This window comes from Falco peregrinus, chromosome 5 (assembly GCF_023634155.1).
Source record: "Falco peregrinus isolate bFalPer1 chromosome 5, bFalPer1.pri, whole genome shotgun sequence".
Taxonomy (NCBI): Eukaryota; Metazoa; Chordata; class Aves; order Falconiformes; family Falconidae; genus Falco; species Falco peregrinus.
The window spans coordinates 90,482,181-90,500,343 of NC_073725.1; the positions used below are offsets into that span (position 1 = coordinate 90,482,181).

An 18,163-nucleotide genomic window follows, 5' to 3' on the forward strand; every position below is an offset into this window, starting at 1 on the left:
TGCGGAACTGCTCTCGTCGTCCCTTGCTTGTAAGGTGCTGGAAACTCGCAAACGGTTTGTCTGCGGCGTCTCGTTACAGGGCAGGGGGCAGCTCCGCGCGCTGACCCCCCCAGACACACTGACACCTCACCACCACCACCCTCCGGCCTTGGAGGGGCCACGCCGTGCGGTCCCGCTTCTGGCCGGGACAGGGGGTACGGAGGAGCCCCGCGGGTAGGGGCGGCCGTGCCGGAGCCCCGGAGCGGGGGGGCCCGGGGCCTGTGTCGTGCGGCTCGCGCGCTGCTGCCGGGGCGGGCCGGGTCCGCGCCTGCGCCGTGCTGACCGACGGGGAAGATGCCGTCGGTTTCGAAAGCAGTGTCGCGGGGCGGCTGGGCCGGCGGGTCCCCGCAGACCGAGCAGCCGACACATTATACGTAGGTACCGCGTCTCGGCGACGCCCTGCACCCCGAGAACCGGCGCCATGCGGGGGGTGGGGTGCCGCAGGGCCCGGTCTGAGGGCCCGTCCGTGTACCAGGCCTGCTCCGCGCGGCCTCCTGCGCCAGCGGCTCCGTGCGGGGGCTCCGGGCCGCCCCCGCCGCGGGAAGGAAGGCGCGCTCCGGCCCGGCCAGGCGGAGGGCCCGGGCTCGGCTGGCTGCAGCGCGCCTGCGGCCGGTTCCGCGCCTGCGGCCCGCGCTGTCCCCCGCGGCGTCCCGGGACCGCCTTCCCCGCGCCGTGACAGGGGTCGTTCCGCCTCCGCCGGGTGCTGCACGGCCCGTCTCGGCGCCAGCCTCACCCCCAGGCCGCGGGACGCTGCCGCGGTAATTTTTGCGGCGCCCCCCGTGCGGAAAGACAGCCCTGTGCGCTCGCCATCCCCTGCCGCCCCTCCGCCTTCTGACACGCTCTGTAGGGTCCCTGCCGCCCCCCAGCACTGGTGACAGCCCCTTTCCTGCAGGACCGTGTGCTCCCCGCAAATGCAGAATAATTTATCACGGAACTGTGGCATCCATTCGCTCGCACCGCCTTGTCGTCACTTCTGTAGTGCCAGGTTTCCCGCACTAGAACGCAGCCACTTACCCAGACACTGCTGCAGCCCCTCCTGCAGCCCTTAACGGCCAAAAATTTTATACTGTATTATTGATACTCTTTTCCCCTCCCTACTGTCCTGGATAATTCAGAAATTCTTCTCCAAACTCAGATGTGTAATTACTCTGTGTAATTACATCCCCTGTGTGCCACTTTCAGCACCTGAGAACAAAAATGTGCACTTTATTCTTTAAAGTCCTTCCCTTTGCCTGCACCCTTAGCTCCCCTGCAGCCTGTCACACGTTCCGTGTCCTATTAGAAACCTCTGTGAGCTCTAAAGTTCTGCAGAGCTCCAGTATTGCCCTTCTTTTGCAAATACTCCATGAACTTAGCAATGTAATGAACTTGCTAATTGGCTAATAGACATATAAACTGAGGCAGGGGAGATGCTGGTTTATGTCCTTTGACACATGCTGCAGCAGTGTCCACCTGGTATGATGTCCATAGCCTGTGGAAAGAAGTACCAGCCTTCCTCAGCAGCCTCTGCACCCTGCATGCTGCTGGCGAGGGGTGGTCTCACTAGTCAAAGACCACAGACTGTCCCAGCACAAATGTCACAGTTGCTAAAGCAAGTTTGCTGAAGTTCTCTCTTGGCCCTTGGTCATAACCTTCATAAAGCTCTTTTGACCATCTAGCCTTTTATATAGCTTGTCCACATTCTGGGAATGTTGTGATTAAGGACTAATGTTTAAATTAGATGTGGTGTTTAGCTAAAATAGCCTTTGTAGGACTATTTGGTGTGGTAGCAAGCAATAGGAATGGTCATTCACGTAACTTGTTGGATTTATAATCTCTGTTGGGTGGTTACTAGGACAATATTCTCAATACTGTGCTTTTTAAATTAATGTATATATTTGACTTTAGTTACAAAACATAGTATAATTTGCCAGGCGTTCCACTGTATTTTATTAGTAATGCATCTGTCATAAAAAATAAAGTCACTTGTATTCAACAGCTAAATAGTAAATTGTGCATAGGAGCTAAAACTGTATGCAGGTACAGTCGTACAATTTTTCATGGGCTGTGTGCGCTGAATTGTCAAGTGCCCTGTTAATACTGTAAAAATGTGCCTCCAATAAGATAAACTTGTAACACAGTTTAATTTTTTTAGGTATCTAAAGGAATTTAGGACAGAGCAGTGCCCCCTATTTTTGCAGCACAAGTGTACCCAGCACAGACCATTTACCTGTTTTCATTGGCATTTCCTAAATCAGCGTCGTCGTAGACCTATACGAAGGCGTGATGGGACTTTTAACTACAGTCCAGATGTTTATTGTACAAAATATGATGAGACTACAGGAATCTGCCCAGATGGAGATGAGTAAGTGATTTCTTTCAGTCCTAGGTGTTTATAGTATTATCAATGACATTAAGGAAAAATGCTAATTTCTCCTTAGTGAAAATGATCAATAGAATCCTGCTGCAGTTTATTGGAAAACACATTTCTATAAGTGATTTCTCAATTTTTGGCACATACATTTTTATATAAGCATGTATTCTTTAGGCTATCATAGAGTTAGAAGTATGATTTTGTGTTTTGATGATCTTTAAAGCATAACACAAGAAAGTAGTGTTCTGCTAGTATTGTTCCTGCACTTTTGTGCTAGTATTGTTGCTTTTTTTTCTTTTTTTCAGTTGTGCTTCCTTTTTCTCTTGACAGCTAGGTGCAAATTGTACTGTATAGAGGTGGTTTCAAGATTTTAAACTTATGTAAGTTTTCTGAAGAATGATGGGTAGTGGAGGAGAATGACTGTTTCATGATACTTCTAGTGAGAACAAGCAAAGGAGTTTGCTGATAGTTGTATGGCTAGCCTGTCTGTGTGCATTTCCATGTACATGTGTCTCTTCTAGGTGAGGCCTACAGAGGGTCTTCAGTAAACTTGGGGAGGGGTAGAAGTTTTACAGAGATGGAAATGAGCAAATGGTATGGTTAGCAGGCATACGGAGAGGGACTGGGCGTGTTGTGGTCATGTCAGAGGAGCTTCATCTGCACTGATGGAAGCAAGGAAGGACTTCTGACAAAAAAATATGCAGGAGAACAGCCAGGAAGTATGTAGTTTCTGCTAGTTACCTGTTTTAAACATTGAAGATTAATTATTTTGGTTACTATATTGCAGAGCAGCACTTGTCCCAGATCAGGTATCTTTTGTGTTACAGGCTGTAGTAACAGAAGAAAAAAGTGGATTTTTCCCAGAGGCTTCAGAAACTGAACAGAGATAAGGGAAGGTAAACAACAAAAATGCACTGGGCAGCATGACAATTTTGAGTACCAAGCTTAAGTGATATAAACAGCAAAAAATGACTCTGAGGGATGATTTAAAAGAGAACAATTTAGTTACCTTTTCAGGTGTTTGTAAAGCATTCCTGCCCATCCTGGGGCAGTGTGGGCAGTTCTTTGAAAATCAACAGATGAGGATAATGGATGCTTTTGTATGTCATGGATTGGTTGGCAACAAAAATTGACCTTTCATGACTGAGTGATAGATACTGATTCTAAAGGAGAAAAAAGGAAGCCATGTTTTAAAAGGGTATTAGCTGGACAAGATTGAATTGTTAGAAGCAAGTAGTAAGAGAAAATATTTCAATAACTGAGATGTGAGATGGAAACCTTTTTCCTGCAATTGGATTGGAAGAGTTGTCCCCACCAGCTGCTGAAGGTTAGGAGCCTAATGGTTAGAAGCCTAAATGACAAACAGGGTGGTTGTATTGTCTGGTATAATGGAAGTGCAGAGGACTTGGCAGAAGTAAGACCAGTAGTGGGATTCATACCTCTGGTTTAGTCTGTTGTGCTTACAGTTTGAATTAAATCAGTAGGTTTAGGAGCTATCAGCAAAGGGGTGGTAGTTTTCAGGTTTGTTTTTTAAGGTGAAATTGCCCAGACGTAGAAGAGTAAGAGCAGGGACTGAGGCTGGAGTCCTGTAAGACCCCTCACCAGAGGCATAAAAGGATGTTGAAGCTGGAAGATAAAGCTCCAGGAGGGATTGAGAGGAAAGTGTAAAGGTAACTGAATTCCCATAAACAAGGAGAACAGTGTTTCAAGGGGAGAAAACTGAGTAAAACAGACAGTAAATTAAGAAAATGAAGACAGATGCAAGCGGAGAAAATGGAGCCTGATTTCTTTGGCTCAGTTATAAGGTGAAATTATCAGAGACATTTGTGAGAAGAGTTTCAGCTGAACTGTGGAGACCTTGTTTTAGTTCTGATCCCGAGAACTGGTGGCTAGAAATGGCTGTCAGCTCTTGTGAGTTGATAGCTGATTGAAGTTACAGTGGAAGAGAAGAGGCATACAGGGCAAAGAGTTGGGAGAGGCAAGGGAGGTCAAAGGTAACTTTCTTACTGGTAGGTGATGCTGGAGCATGTTGGTAGTGGCAGGAGAAAAAAAAGGAGGGAAATGCCAACATTTCTGAGGACATGCTTACAGTGTGGCAGCTTTCCTGTTTCAGAACTCAGCAAAAGATTATTTTTTGACCCTGGTTTGTCTTCTGCCTAAAATTTAGTCTTTTATTTGGAGCAACTTCAGATTCTTGTAGAAATAGGTTATAACCAGTAGTGTCAGGACACCTTTGTTTTAAGCTATCTGTGACAACATATTGGTACTTTTTTAGCTTTTATCTATGTCTCTGTTCCTCTGTTCTGCTTGTCTGAATACACAGTTAGGTTAATGCAGCCTGTGAGTTGATACAGCGCTAGTGGGAAAGGTAGAGTGATGACACCCATAACGGTTCTCAGGAACATACTTTCAAGAAAGTTGAAGTAGAAATTGTTGGTTTCACCAAGGCTTGACTGTGGTATATCTTTCCAAAGTTAAACTTGGAATGAAAGGAAGCCCAAAAACTGTAAAGCTGTTTAGAAAAGGGCTTTTCTAAGGGTAGCAAATTACAACAATCTGTTCTAAGGAAAGGCCTGTGAGAAAGACTAGATTACTTGCAGAGTTAGGAGCATATATTTTGAGCATTGAATAGTGTTCCTCCCAATTTCGCAAGGGAGAAGAGAATTGATACTTTTTAAAAATCTGATTTTCAGCCATTTTAGTCAACTGCAATGTCAGATTCTAAATTAGAAGATTATTTTGGATATCTGTAAAGGAAGTCTGCTCTAAGTGAATGAATTACAGAAGCCTACTACAGAAGAGCACTTCAAGTAATCATAGGAAAAAATGTTAGTGCTTCAAGGTTGAGCAGAAGTAGAACTATGTAGTTGTTTTCATACACTTAAGAACATCTAGCATTACCCTTTACACTGGAACTGTTTTATTCTTAAAGGATATTTTTGGAATGTTTATGATGTGAATTAAGAAGAGTGTGGAAAGGAAAAACTACATTTCAGTAACCAGTTAACCTTTTATGTTTTTGTGAATATATGTTCTGTTTCATGATACATACATCTACTGACTTTGAATGATGCTTTTACTTTGTGAGATCTGGATACAGAAAACAAGGGTGATTTTAATAGTTAGATGTTGTGTGTAGACTCCAATAATGGAAAAATACAGAGTAAGTAATGTTCTTTACTGATTCATGTTTACCAAGTCAGGATTCTGTCCAGTTATTTTAAACTGGGAGATGGTGTAGAAATACGGACCATGAAATAGATTTATTATTCTGCCTGGAAAGTTGTGGGGGTTTTTTAATAAAAATATTTGTTCCTAAGAAATAAGTGGTGTGTGAACAACCTTAGTACCAAACTGTGGTACATGAGAACAAGTTCATCAGTTTGCAGCCATGTAATCTGATGATAATTAGCCATTTTAAATCAAAAGACTAGTCTTGTTTAAAACTGTATTACAATGGCTTATGCTCCATTCCATTAATAAAGTGAAGGTAAGATCTAACAACCCTCTAGTTCAGGGGTCCTCAAACTACGGCCCACAGGCCAGATACGGCCCCCCAGGGTCCTCAATCCGGCCCCCGGTGTTTACAGACACCACCCCCCGCCGGGGGCTGGGGGAGGAAACCAAGCAGCCGCAGATGACGTCCTGCCCCTTCATCCGCACCAGCCCCCTGTTTAAAAAGTTTGAGGACCCCTGCTCTAGTTAATTAAAGGCTGAGTAGAACATCTGTTCTGCGGGTGTTTCAGCGCATTGACTTGGTTTGATAATATGTGTAAGTACTATCTGCTATTCTAAAAGCTGCTTTTGTTAGGGGCTTTTGCCTTTCTGACTAATGATTCTGTGATGACCTACAGCTGATCAAGATGTCTGTGGTTAATAGCATATGTATTATTGTGGTACTGTATGATTAACACACTTTTATGTAAAACATACACATGCAAAATTGATGCCATCATTTCTGCTCTTTGAGGTTTGCATGCTGTTTAGTCCCCCTGAGTTACCTTTACAACTAGCCCTTTTGTAGTTCTTTACAAGTCTTAGGCAAAATTCAGCTAACAAACTGTCCCAGTCATGCTAGATCACCTCATTAAAGCACTCTGTTATTTTCTGGATGAGGACTTCACCTCTTACGGGAGTCTTTAGGCAGCTGGCAAAATGTGCAGTAGGAAAACTGTGTTTTCAATAAAATTCAGATTTCATTAGTCATTGATGCACAAGTATTGAGTCTTAGGGCAAACAAACCTAGGTTTAATTCAGCAGAAGAGTCTGGTGACCCAGTTTATAGTTCTTCCCCAGCTTGTTTTTGGAATGTGTTGTCTTTTTGTGGGAAAAATTGTGACCTGGGTATTTTTCCCTCTGTCACATTGCATACAAGTTGTGGCTAGCTTGTGTGACAAGCTATGTCTTATTGTCTTATGTTCCATTGAATTGTCTTTTTTTTTTTGTCTTTCCATTAAACAGTTATTTAAAAAAATGGATGGCTTTAACTTTTTTTTTTTTTTTTTTACCTCCACTGATAAGAGGATTTTGTTAGGGAAAAATTGCAGATATTTAAGCAAAAATGTTTGCCCTCTGATAAGGAACCATGGACTTAGAGACAAGCAATGAGATGTAAACACCTGTACAGTTCTTGCATGGAAGATAAAACGTTTAATTCTTGTTTTCAAAAGGAACAAGCAAACAATTAGATGAAAATGGAGGCATGAACTTTATGCATAAGAACATGACAGAGTATTCATTCACCTTTGTGAGGTGTGCATGTATGAGTGAAAGATTAGAGTTTGTAATTGAGTCCGCTGGGAAAATGGAAACATTTGACCGCTGCAAAGATTCTGCTAGTGGTGGGACAGTTAGCAATAACAAAAATACAGCCTCAGATGGCATTTCCTCTTGTTTAGAGTTCCGTACAGGACTAGTGCTGGCAAAAGTATCTGATTGACTCTTGTGAGTTTTCTCATTTTTTCCATATTGGTAGCAATTCTAGAACAGGAGGGCTGCATCAGTGATATTCACACATCAAAAAGAATTTCTCACAAAGTTCCTATGAGGCACTGTAAGGGACCCAGCAAAGACTGCATCCCATGTAGAGCAGAGAAGTGTGGAAGAGCTGCTTTCAGATCCCGAGTGCAGACTGTGCTCCATCTTACACTGACAAAATGAGAGATAGCGCTGAATTTGGCATACCTAGTCTTCCCACTAATTAATTCTGTTGGTATTTAAAGAGATAGGTACAAATCACTACCTGCAGCCCATTTGTCATCGTTAACAGAATTTAAAACAGGTTTTAGATTCCTACAAGGAAGCAACTTGATTCTCAGAAATCATAAACAGTATCAATTCCTAGAAGTCAGCACAAGCTGCAGGTGTTCTGCACAGCAGGAAAAATACATGATTTTGATGTAAATATGTGAATACCAGACTTGTAAGTATTTGCAAACAGTTGCATTTGTTTAGTCTGGTTTCTAAATAACCTTTTTTGAATATAGTAAATGGTGCTTACGCCAGCATAAAGTCTTGTGAGTGTTAAAGTCTATTTAGTGCTTTGCTATTCTCCCTCCATTCAAATTAAAATATTTCTGTGGGACTTTTGATTTGTTGCCCTGTATCATTCACTTAAGCTTTTTGGTGCAGTTTCTTTTTACTTTGGGGTGGGGGAAAGTAGTTTTTGGAGATAAGTATTTTTTCAAAACCAGCAGAGACCAAAATTAATTACACTGAAATAAAGTGGGAGAGAACAGACATCCCTGTGCATATATTTTTGTGTGTTTTTTTAAATTTGTTTACTATTGGTAGTTGGAATTATAATCCACATGTGATGCTAGCCATTTTAAAGTACAGACTGTAACTCACATAGTTCTGTCTGAAAAAGTTAGTATATATGATCAAAGGTGTACTGCTGATATAAAAGTTGTTCTCTGTCTTTTAATAGAAGAGTCATTTTAGATATCCCCTGAGATTGTTCTGTAAGTTCCATGACAATAAAGAGCAGGCAGGAAAAAAACAATCATGCTTCAAGTACCCCTTGATTTTAGATGATGATAACATTAAAAAAACCCAACTTGTACCTATTAGTGTAGAAGTTATTTGAGCTTGTATCAGTATGGAAGATGTCGTTCCTTAGCTCAGCTGGTATTGTTGCTTACGGGGGTGCTTGCTAGATTTATTAATAAAACCTCTGTGAGCCAGCCTGCTATAAATTCTTCTAACTTTAGCAGAGACTAAGAAATAATGTTTTTCATTTTGAAGCTGATCTGTGATGGTGGTTTGTTTGGGACAATTTTTGTTTTACAGTCCTGCAAAGTTACTGTTAAAAGTTAGTAAGAGCTAGAGCATAATTCAGAATTACATTAGTAAAAACAAAACTCAAAGCAGTGGTCTAACTTTCCTCTTTCTATTACGTAGTTGCCCTTACCTGCATCGAACAACAGGGGATACAGAAAGGAAGTACCATCTCAGATATTACAAGACTGGAACATGCATTCATGAAACAGATGCCCGGGGTCACTGTGTGAAGAATGGAATTCACTGTGCCTTTGCTCATGGTCCACATGACCTTAGACCACCAGTGTATGATATAAGGTAGTCTTGTTTCAAATTCTTCAGCCTAATTAACAGGAAATACCATGTCTGTTATCACTGCATACCAGAAAATGAAAAATATACTTGTTTCTGTAACTCAACATAAGAATACGGTTCACTGTGTATCATGATAGCAGATAGAAGCCCACTGGGAAGTAAAAATACTAAAGTTTTGTAACTTGCAATTTCAAGAGCTGTATATATAATTCTTATGACTGATAAAAAGACCAGATACTCTGCCTTTTGTCATTTATGCCTTGTAAATTTGTGTGTGGTTTTTACATTCACAAGTTTATGATTTTGTGTAAGCCATCTTTCAGGTTCTCAGCTTGCATGTTTGATATTTTGCCTACTGACGTTGCAGGTTTTTTAATTATGTTGTATTTTTTCATGTATAGGGTATCAGTATTATCTTCTGCCTCTGCAACTGTATAAACAAGTTATTGTCAAAAGAAGGTGCTTAGTGAATCAGGGTAGTGGTAGGTATGAGTTTTAGCTGGGGCCAAAGCTGGAAGATAAGCATGTTGTTGGGAGGTATTATAAATGGGTGGAAGGGGAGCTCTTGCTACAGAAAGTGGTCTGTATATACTCAGTAGGAAAGGATTCCAATTTCCAGAGAGCTTTGAAGCCTTGGAGGGTCACAAGTATCACTTACTGGACACTGGAAGAGCATTCTGGGGAAGTATCACTATACACTTGCCCTATTCTTATACTCTTCCCTAGGCATCTGCTATTGGCCACTGTTGGAAACAGGATTCCAGGCTAGATGAACATTTGATCTGAGCTGGTATGGCTGCTGTCTTATATCCTTACCTTTGTTATCCCTTATTCCCAACCATCTGTTGGGAGATGAAAACTCTCATTTCACAATACTTGTAGTAAAATTAGTGCCTTTTCAGTAGTTTTGTAATTACTTAAAGTCATATTTTGCCACAGAATTCCCTGCTGCATTCCCTGCTGCATTGTCACATACTGTTTAGTTATTTATAGCTTTTCTTTCCAGAAGACTTCCTTCAGTTAGCTAGCTGATGGTTCTTCTGCAAGACATCTGTCCATTTTCTTCTTTTTGACTTTTCTTATTTAGCATACATGGCATGATGCCACATCAGTCTGAATACAGAATGCTTAGTATCTTTGCAATCCTTTTTATTGTATTAGGTAGAGGAGCCAACGTATAGCAAGACTGAAACCAAGCTCTGTTCTCTATGTGTCTTTTAATGTGTTACGTGATTGTTTATTGGTGATTGGCTATGTATAGAGCATCAGGAGGAGCTGAAGACATTGTGGCAGGAGTCTGTGTTTAACATCTTGAACCTACAAGTAGGCTGTCTCAAACCTCTTTGATATCTGTGAAAAACAGTCATGTGCCATTGCTTCTCCTGATTTCAGGCATCTGGCATTCATAAGGAAGTCCAAAGTGTTGGATCTTGTTTTTTCTTTGGTGGTCGTTTTGCTTTACAATGGGACACAGGTGTTAGGGTTTCTTTATTTGTAAGTAAAGAGCAGAGAAGTAACAGTAGAATCACTGATGCGGACGTTAACTTTATTCGCCTTAATAACCTTGTTCTTCTACATATCCACCTTAAAGAAAAAACACTCTCCAGGAACTCTTTTCCTTCTCATTGCCTGCACCTTTTCTGAATCTGTAAAGGAAATATTTTGACTGTTTGAAGGGTTTTAGACTTGGCTTTATGTCTGTCTTGTCTTCCTTCCCTTTGAGATTTTTTTTTTTGGAGGCTACTTGGGGTCTGGGAAGTTTTTGAAATTATATGTAAATTATATCATAACTAGTTACATTATAAACCACCACACCTTTCAGACTGCTCTTCAGAGATCCTGAGTAGAAATATTTTGGTGTAAGAGGTGAGCTCCTTGAATATTTGCGTCTAGAGAAAGCAGTGCCAATTGAAGATAGAGAGAGGCCTTTGATTCTCATAGAGTATTATAGATCCACCTCTGGTATTTGATTCCTCACCTTGTTTCTCTTTTGCTGCAAAGTACGTCTAATACAATTATGCTATAGTATCTTTTTTAAAAAAAAAATAAATCTTTTATACTGATTTGCCATTGTTGAATCTCTGTACAGCTTAATTTTACTAAAATCGTGTAATAAAATTGTCTCAGATTTTTGGTAGAGGTTTCATACTAGTCATACAGTACCTTTTGGTTTGGTAGTAGTTGTTCTGCAGCAAGCTTGTGGTTGCTTACTTGCAAGCCAGTTGTAAATTCTTGCAGAAGAGGTTCCATTTCCTCATAACGCTTGCTGTTTGTTACTAGGTCTTCTGAACATCTCGACACTTTTCTTGCAAAATCTTGTGGTGAGCCAAAAGTAGTTCGGCTACTTTTATATGGTGGTGTAGTCAATAGCTATATTTTGTACCTTCCTTCAGTCATAACTTTTCCAAGGCATATAGTCTTTTGGTATTTAGTTCTCCCTCATAACGCAGTTCTTCTGTATTTCTGATCACCTTTATTGCCCTTTCTGTGTCTTTTTTAGTTCCACCATGTTCTGCATGGCAGTGGAATATCAGAAATTAATAGCACATTCAAAATGTTAGCACACCAGCACACAGAGGTACATGTGGGCATTGCTGGTACAAACGTCGTCTGTGTACATAATGCCAGCATTCATTCCTTCATGTGTGCTCTTTGATTTGTATGACATGGCTATTCCTTATGATTGTTTGCCAGCTTCAGTGCAAGTAATGGTTTGAGATTCAGACAATTTACAATTTGGGCTTGTTAAGAGCTGGATTAAATGACAGAAGTTTGATAGACTTGGACAGGTTTATACTCGGGCAGATAGGATTACTGTAGCTATACAGTTTAGCAGTACTATTTTCTTTCCCCCATTCCAGAGAACTTCAGGCACAGGAAACTTTACAGAATGGGCAGCTAGGATGCGGTGATGGCATTCCAGATCTGCAACCAGGAATTTTAGCAAGCCAGGCAATGATTGAGAAGACCCTTAGTGAAGATCCAAGATGGCAGGGTAATGTTACCTCATCTCCTTTCTCCGTTTCCTTACTGATGCTTCTTCATCCAATTTGTTGATCCTGGGTCTTCACCTGGGAGAAGGTCAAAAACCTTTTTTAACAGAGTAAAGAATCAGTTTATGTAAGTAATTTGGGTATTTGTGAACAAATGTCTGTCACATTTATATTCAGACTGCATTTTACAAATATTTTGTTTTGAAAATGTTTAATAGGTCTTTTTCAGTTTATATGATACAGGTGTTGCTAATCTGTCAATTGAATAAATGTTCTTAAGAGTCAGTAGGAGCTCTGTCTTGTGCTAAGTAGTAGTAATGATTAAAGTCTTCATTTTTGAGTCTAGTGGACTGTCACTCTTTGCTGAGCTTGACTAACAGGAATGAAGTAGAATATTAAACAGAAAATTGGAGCAGAATATTAAAACGCAAGAATGTCTTGAAAGTGTGATACTAGATTTCTTAAAGTAAATCCAATTGCCCTAGTTCTCTTAAGGCTTTCAAAGCTAGTTTTCATGTTCTTGGTTTAGACTTGCTTATTATGTAGCCAAAGATATTAGTATCAATCAGATATTCTTAGAGCTCTTGCCCATATTTTACTTTAGAAAAGACTGCCAGTTAACAATTACTTTCACAAAATTCATGTGGGGACAGTAATACAGGAAGAGGTCACATGAAGATGCTGTCTCTAAGGAATTCAAGGGGAGATAATTGTGTGAAACTTGTGGCCTCTGTATTTTTAAAGTCTGCAGGTAAGTTCCAACTATTTAAGTACTGATAATGCATAGAGCTTAATTGTCAGCTCTAGATCAAAAAATATTGGATGTTTGACGTAAAAAGACAGCAAAATTGAGTAACTACAAGCACTTTTATTGTGTTCCTTGCATTGTGACGGGTCTGTGGTTTATAATGTTGTATGGCTTCTGTCAATCCCTGTAAATCTGGTGAGATTGCACATAGTTTTTGGGGATTGAAAATCATCCAACTAGTGATTTCAGCCTGTTTTCCTAAGTCTTTAATAGAGCTATTGAAAATAACTGAACAAAGATAGAATCCATGTGATACTCTGATTAATAATCTTTGCCATTTGAAAGTACGTCATTAATGTTTCTTTGAGGATGTTTCATAGCTAGTTTTCCACAAAACCTACAGGAGTCTTGTAATATTGTGCAGTTTGTTTTTGAGAACATCTTAGGCTAAAAGGTTTGCTGAAATCAAGATACGTGACATTGACTGCTTCTGTTTTACCTACATCCATTTTCCTACCTTAGGAAGAAGTGTGATTGGTTTAACATGATTTACTTCTCACAAACTCATGCTTGCCATTAGCTAAATTGTACCTTCTGATTTCTTTACTTGCTCCATTGTTTTTCTGAATTTCTCTGTTTCTAGACAGAACCTTGTTTGTCATCTCCTAGTTCCTTCTTCCAGGAACCAAAGATGTAGAGACAGAGGCAAAGCTAGAGAAGAGGCTCTAGAATTTGTCCAGGAAGATTTTACTGAACCACCTTAACATGCCTTAACATGAAAGCAGTTTTAGTGAAATAAGGGCTGTCAACAATAAACTTAAGAGAAATCCAGATAAAAATTTGTATCAGTTTTTAGTGTTTTTCTTACTTAAATAAATAATGTATTTTCAGGTATTCATTTAAAAAAAAAAAAAGTTAAATGTATGTAATGAGAATTGCCAGAGGGTTTCTCAACCAATAGATTGCTAGTGCTTTATTTGTGTACTTTATTGTAATACTGCTATTGAAGATAAAAGTAATGAAGATTGCTTTGCATGCAAATGTGTTAGATTTTAATTTTTAAAAATGCAGGAGTCTTAAGTTTTATAAGAATGAACGGGTCTATGAACCATAATTTTTTTACAAAAAGTAATGTGTTACCTAAGCCTCACTAAAGACACTCTGAATGCAAAACTTAGTTGTTTATTTCTCTTAATTGTTGACCTGTTTACAGACACAAATTTTGTATTAGCTGGCTACAAGACAGAACAATGTACCAAGCCACCCAGACTCTGCCGCCAGGGTTATGCATGTCCACACTATCACAATAGTCGAGATAGAAGACGGAACCCCAGAAAATTCAAATACAGGTACATAAATACATATTGCAAATAGACTCTTTGGTCAGTCAGTTGTTAATGGACTGACCTGTTTTGATTCTTCTGTAATACAATTGGATATTCCTAATGGAGTAAAACCACATCTTTCCCCATACCTTTGATAAAATATTTTTTTAAAAAATATATCTGTTCAGAATGATTTCAAGAAAGTTCTGAAGACAAAACCTGTGAAGCTGTAATGGAAATACCCTTCTTGTGAAGCATGAAAAAAATATATCTGTAATTCTTAGTGAAAACTGGAGTCACTAGATCAAACCTTCTTTGTTATGAAAAGATCAATTGTAATTTCAGTCTTTTTTTCTGGTTTTGTTCTATAATTTTCCATTTCTAGGCAATATTTTTAGGACCAAAATTTAATGCGTCTCCTCACTTACTTTTCATTGTTACATCATTTGTCATTACATCATTTTATATCATTCTCGTACACTGTGGGTGGTTTTTTTGGTGGGTTTTTGTGCAGTGATACAAACGGGCTTTGCTTGACAGTCTCAGGACTGTGAATAAATGTCATTAGACAGAAGATAGATAGAATCCTACTAGCTCATCTTTCTGTCCAAAAATTTCCAAAAAGTTAGAGTCTCTCAGAATTTACAACTTTTTAGGTCCCAGAACCTAAGATTCTGAGAATTAGTAGGAAGTTGTTTGAGACTTGTGTGAGGAAGCAGGTACAACTATGTTCTGAACATCACTTTTTTCTAGGTCCACTCCTTGCCCCAGTGTAAAACACGCAGATGAATGGGGTGAACCTTCAAGGTGTGAAAGTGGGGACAGCTGTCAATATTGTCATTCTCGTACAGAGCAGCAGTTTCATCCAGAGGTAAGAACTATGTTTCTACTTGGGTTTAGTGATTTCAAATGTATTATGGATTAGATTATTGAAGATATTATTTATGAAAAACATGAACATTTCATTCAACACTTCCAGTCGTTGAGGTATTTGCTTAATCAAAACAAAATTTGCTAAGAAATAGTTACTTGTACTGTTGTGGTTTTCACTGTGCTGCTTATGAAAAACTAATTAATGTTCTCTGGATTTGGGCATAAATGTGTTCTCTTTTTTACCTAACATCTTGAGTTGGTGGTGAAGTCACAATAGTAATTGCTACTCCGTAACTTGGGACGAATTTCAATTTTAAATGTAGTTAAAAAAGCTTTATTGCAAATAATTAAGAGAAATTTAATAGGTCAGGAGGAGGTGGAAAGAGCAGAAAACTCCTAGTGGCTGAAGTAACCAGAAAAACAAGGTGATTTTGGATTCCTCTGTAGGCAAAGTCATTCTCACTTTGTTGGATGCTTGAGCATAAATGCTAGGGAAGAGAGCAGTGCCATGCTGAGGTCTGCTAAGATTTAATTCTTACATGACACTGTGAAAGTATGTGCCAGTTAGTGGAAGCAAACATGATACTGAAAAGACATGTTGTGCTAGAAGCTGCCTGTACAGCACTGGATGTTTGTTTTCATTTTGGGACCTTTTAATGGACATTAAGAATTCAGAGCAGGATGTAATTTCTTGCATTAGAAAGTTCAGTGCTTTGTAAGGTATAAGCAAAGACCATTCCAGCAATGGCTGATTTCTCTTCCAATTATGAAGATTATTGAAGGCATCTCAAGACCATATTAGGAAAGGAATTCTTAGTATTCTAACTCCAAGATTGTTGCAAACTTCATGCCGTACATTCCCTATCATAAGTTGACCAGCTACATCTTTAATACTAAATAGGTGTCAGCTATCTCTACTCTTGAGATGTTGCTCCAGAATGTCACTGTCCTGATTATCAGAGATTTTATAGTCCAGATTTACTGCAGACCATCTAATTTCCTCTGCATCATATCCCAGCTCTTTTCTGTAGTAAAGGTGTCTTCCTGCTTAGTATTGCTACCATACTTTTTATTTATAACAAAGCTATGAATGGAAGTGCTAAAATACAAGGCAGAACCTTGAGTTCTGCCACTAGTTTTGTCTGTTGCCTTCCTCTTTCGTACCATCCATTGTTACCTCTCCACTACTCAATTTAACAGCAGATATGTAACATTAGTAAGAGTCATGTTCTTCATTATCTTAATTAATCATACCACATCCTTTATTGAAGTCCTTACTACAATGACCACATTTCCATTTTAGAGAAGGACCTTTGATTTATCAAAGTTACATGGTGAGTCTACCATGATGTGCCATTGCCAAGTGTACTTTTAATTTTATCCCATTTCTTTCTGTCTTTAATCTAAATGGTGATAGACTGAGTAATTAGTGGACATGCAGTGACCTGAGTCAGCTATTTTTGCTCTTCTCAAGTATCTGAGCTACTTAGATGCTCATATAAACATATGTGGCCCAACTTAAATGCCTCCATGCAAACACACATAGCATGGGGAATGAACAAGAGGAGTTAGATGTGTGTGCACCTGTGGGGCATGGGATCTTATTGGCATCACGGAGACAGGGTGATGTGGCTTCTCTGACTGGAGTGTTGGAACGGAAGGCTACAGGCTCTGTAGGAAGGACAGGCAGGGAAGATGAGGAGAGGGTGTTGTCCTCTATGTCAGTGACTACCTGGAGTGCATGGAGCTCCGCCTGGGGATGGCTGAGGAGCTGACTGAGAGCTGGTGGGTCAGGCTTAAAGGGAGGGCAGGGACAGGTGACATTCTAGTGGGGGTCTGCCACAGGCCACTTGACCAGGAATCTTGGTTATCACATTCAGGAACAGCTTGATTCTGCTGTTAATAGATGTCCTGGTTTCAGCTGGAATGGAGTTAATTTTCTTCTTAGTAGCTGGTGCAGTGCTGTGTTTTGGATTTGGTGTAAGGACAGTGTTGATGGCACAAGGATGTTTTTAGTTGTTGCTTGGTAATGTTTGTATTAAATCAAGGGCTTTTCAGTATCTCAGGCTCAGCCAGCAAGAAGGCTGGAGGGGCATGGGAAGTAGGGATGGGACACAGCCAGGACAGCTTACCTGAACTGGCCAAAGGGATATTCCATACCATGGGACATCATGCTGAGTATATAAGCTGGGGAAAGAAGAAGGAAGTGGGGGGACATCTGGCATTATGGCATTTGTATTCCCAAGTCCCTGTTACGTGTGATGGAGCCTGCTTTCCTGGAGATGGCTGAACGCCTGCCTGTCGATGGGACGTGCTGAATTAATTCCTTAGCTTGTGTGCACAGCTTTTGCTTTACCTATTAAATTGTCTTTATCTCAACCTGTGAGTTTTCTCAGTTACTCTTCCAATCCTCTCCCCCATCCAGCTGTAGGAGGAGTGAGCGAGTGGCAGTGTGGGGCTGAGTTACTGAGTGGGCTTAAGGCACGGCAATGGATAGCAGCTGTGTTCTTGGCTGTTAGTCTTGGGAAGTTGGTCTTCTGTAAAGATTTAGTTCTTTGAGTTTGCTGTCTGTCTTGTAATACTGTTATGTGTAGACGATGTGTCCATCTCCAGAATCAGTCTTTGAGGTGCAAGCTCTGTCCCCATAGTATTTTGGTATTAGCTATATTAGCACTTCTTATATCTGTAGCATTTACCAGAAGATACTCCACACCATCTGGGTAGCTCATAGAATCAGGAAGGCTACTTTTTGACTAGGACCTCAAACTAAGACTGAATTGCCAATCACACATCTTTTGTTGAAATTATTTGGAAGTCAGCTCTTCTGATTTTTTTTTTTTTCCTTTGCATCATTAGCATTCTGTATACAACATTAGGGTTTTATATTTAACCAATAAACAGGAAACAGGAAAGAAAGGAGATGGGCCCAGCTAAATTTCCTAGTTCAGGTGTGGTATCCACAATGACTCCTCCTTTTATTGCAATGCCTATGATAGCTCCCGGTGAAAGTTGTGGAAAGATCAGTCCCATTGCATTGTTTAAGCGTGTCATTTGGGTAAATATTTATCTGCAGTATGGATGTTTTGTTGCTTGTTCAGAGTTCAAGGAAAAATAAATAATGTGTAAAGTGATAAACATAGTTTCTTGGATGATCTTTGGGTTATGCATGACTAGTAGTGAATATAGCAACTAAAATTTCAGCCTCAGTTCAAAATCACTTATGAGAGGGAAATTTATCTAATATGCTTAAAATAGC

The 18,163-nt window shown here is 40.1% G+C and overlaps 1 protein-coding gene across 13 annotated transcripts in view; it reads left to right on the top strand.

Annotated features, from left to right (window-relative positions):
• UNKL (unk like zinc finger) overlaps nt 1-18,163 on the top strand; it is a 60,337-nt gene that overhangs the window by 899 nt on the left and 41,275 nt on the right. For 4 of the 13 annotated variants that reach the window (XM_055803853.1, XM_027790593.2, XM_055803854.1 and 1 more), the window contains exons 1-3: nt 8,837-8,971; nt 13,923-14,058; nt 14,788-14,905. Coding sequence is in view for 12 of the 13 variants with exons in the window: in XM_027790593.2 (XP_027646394.2) it covers nt 14,820-14,905 (86 nt within the window). In the remaining variant the exon portion in view is untranslated. The other 9 variants (XM_055803846.1, XM_055803852.1, XM_055803848.1 and 6 more) reach the window with 9 other exon arrangements.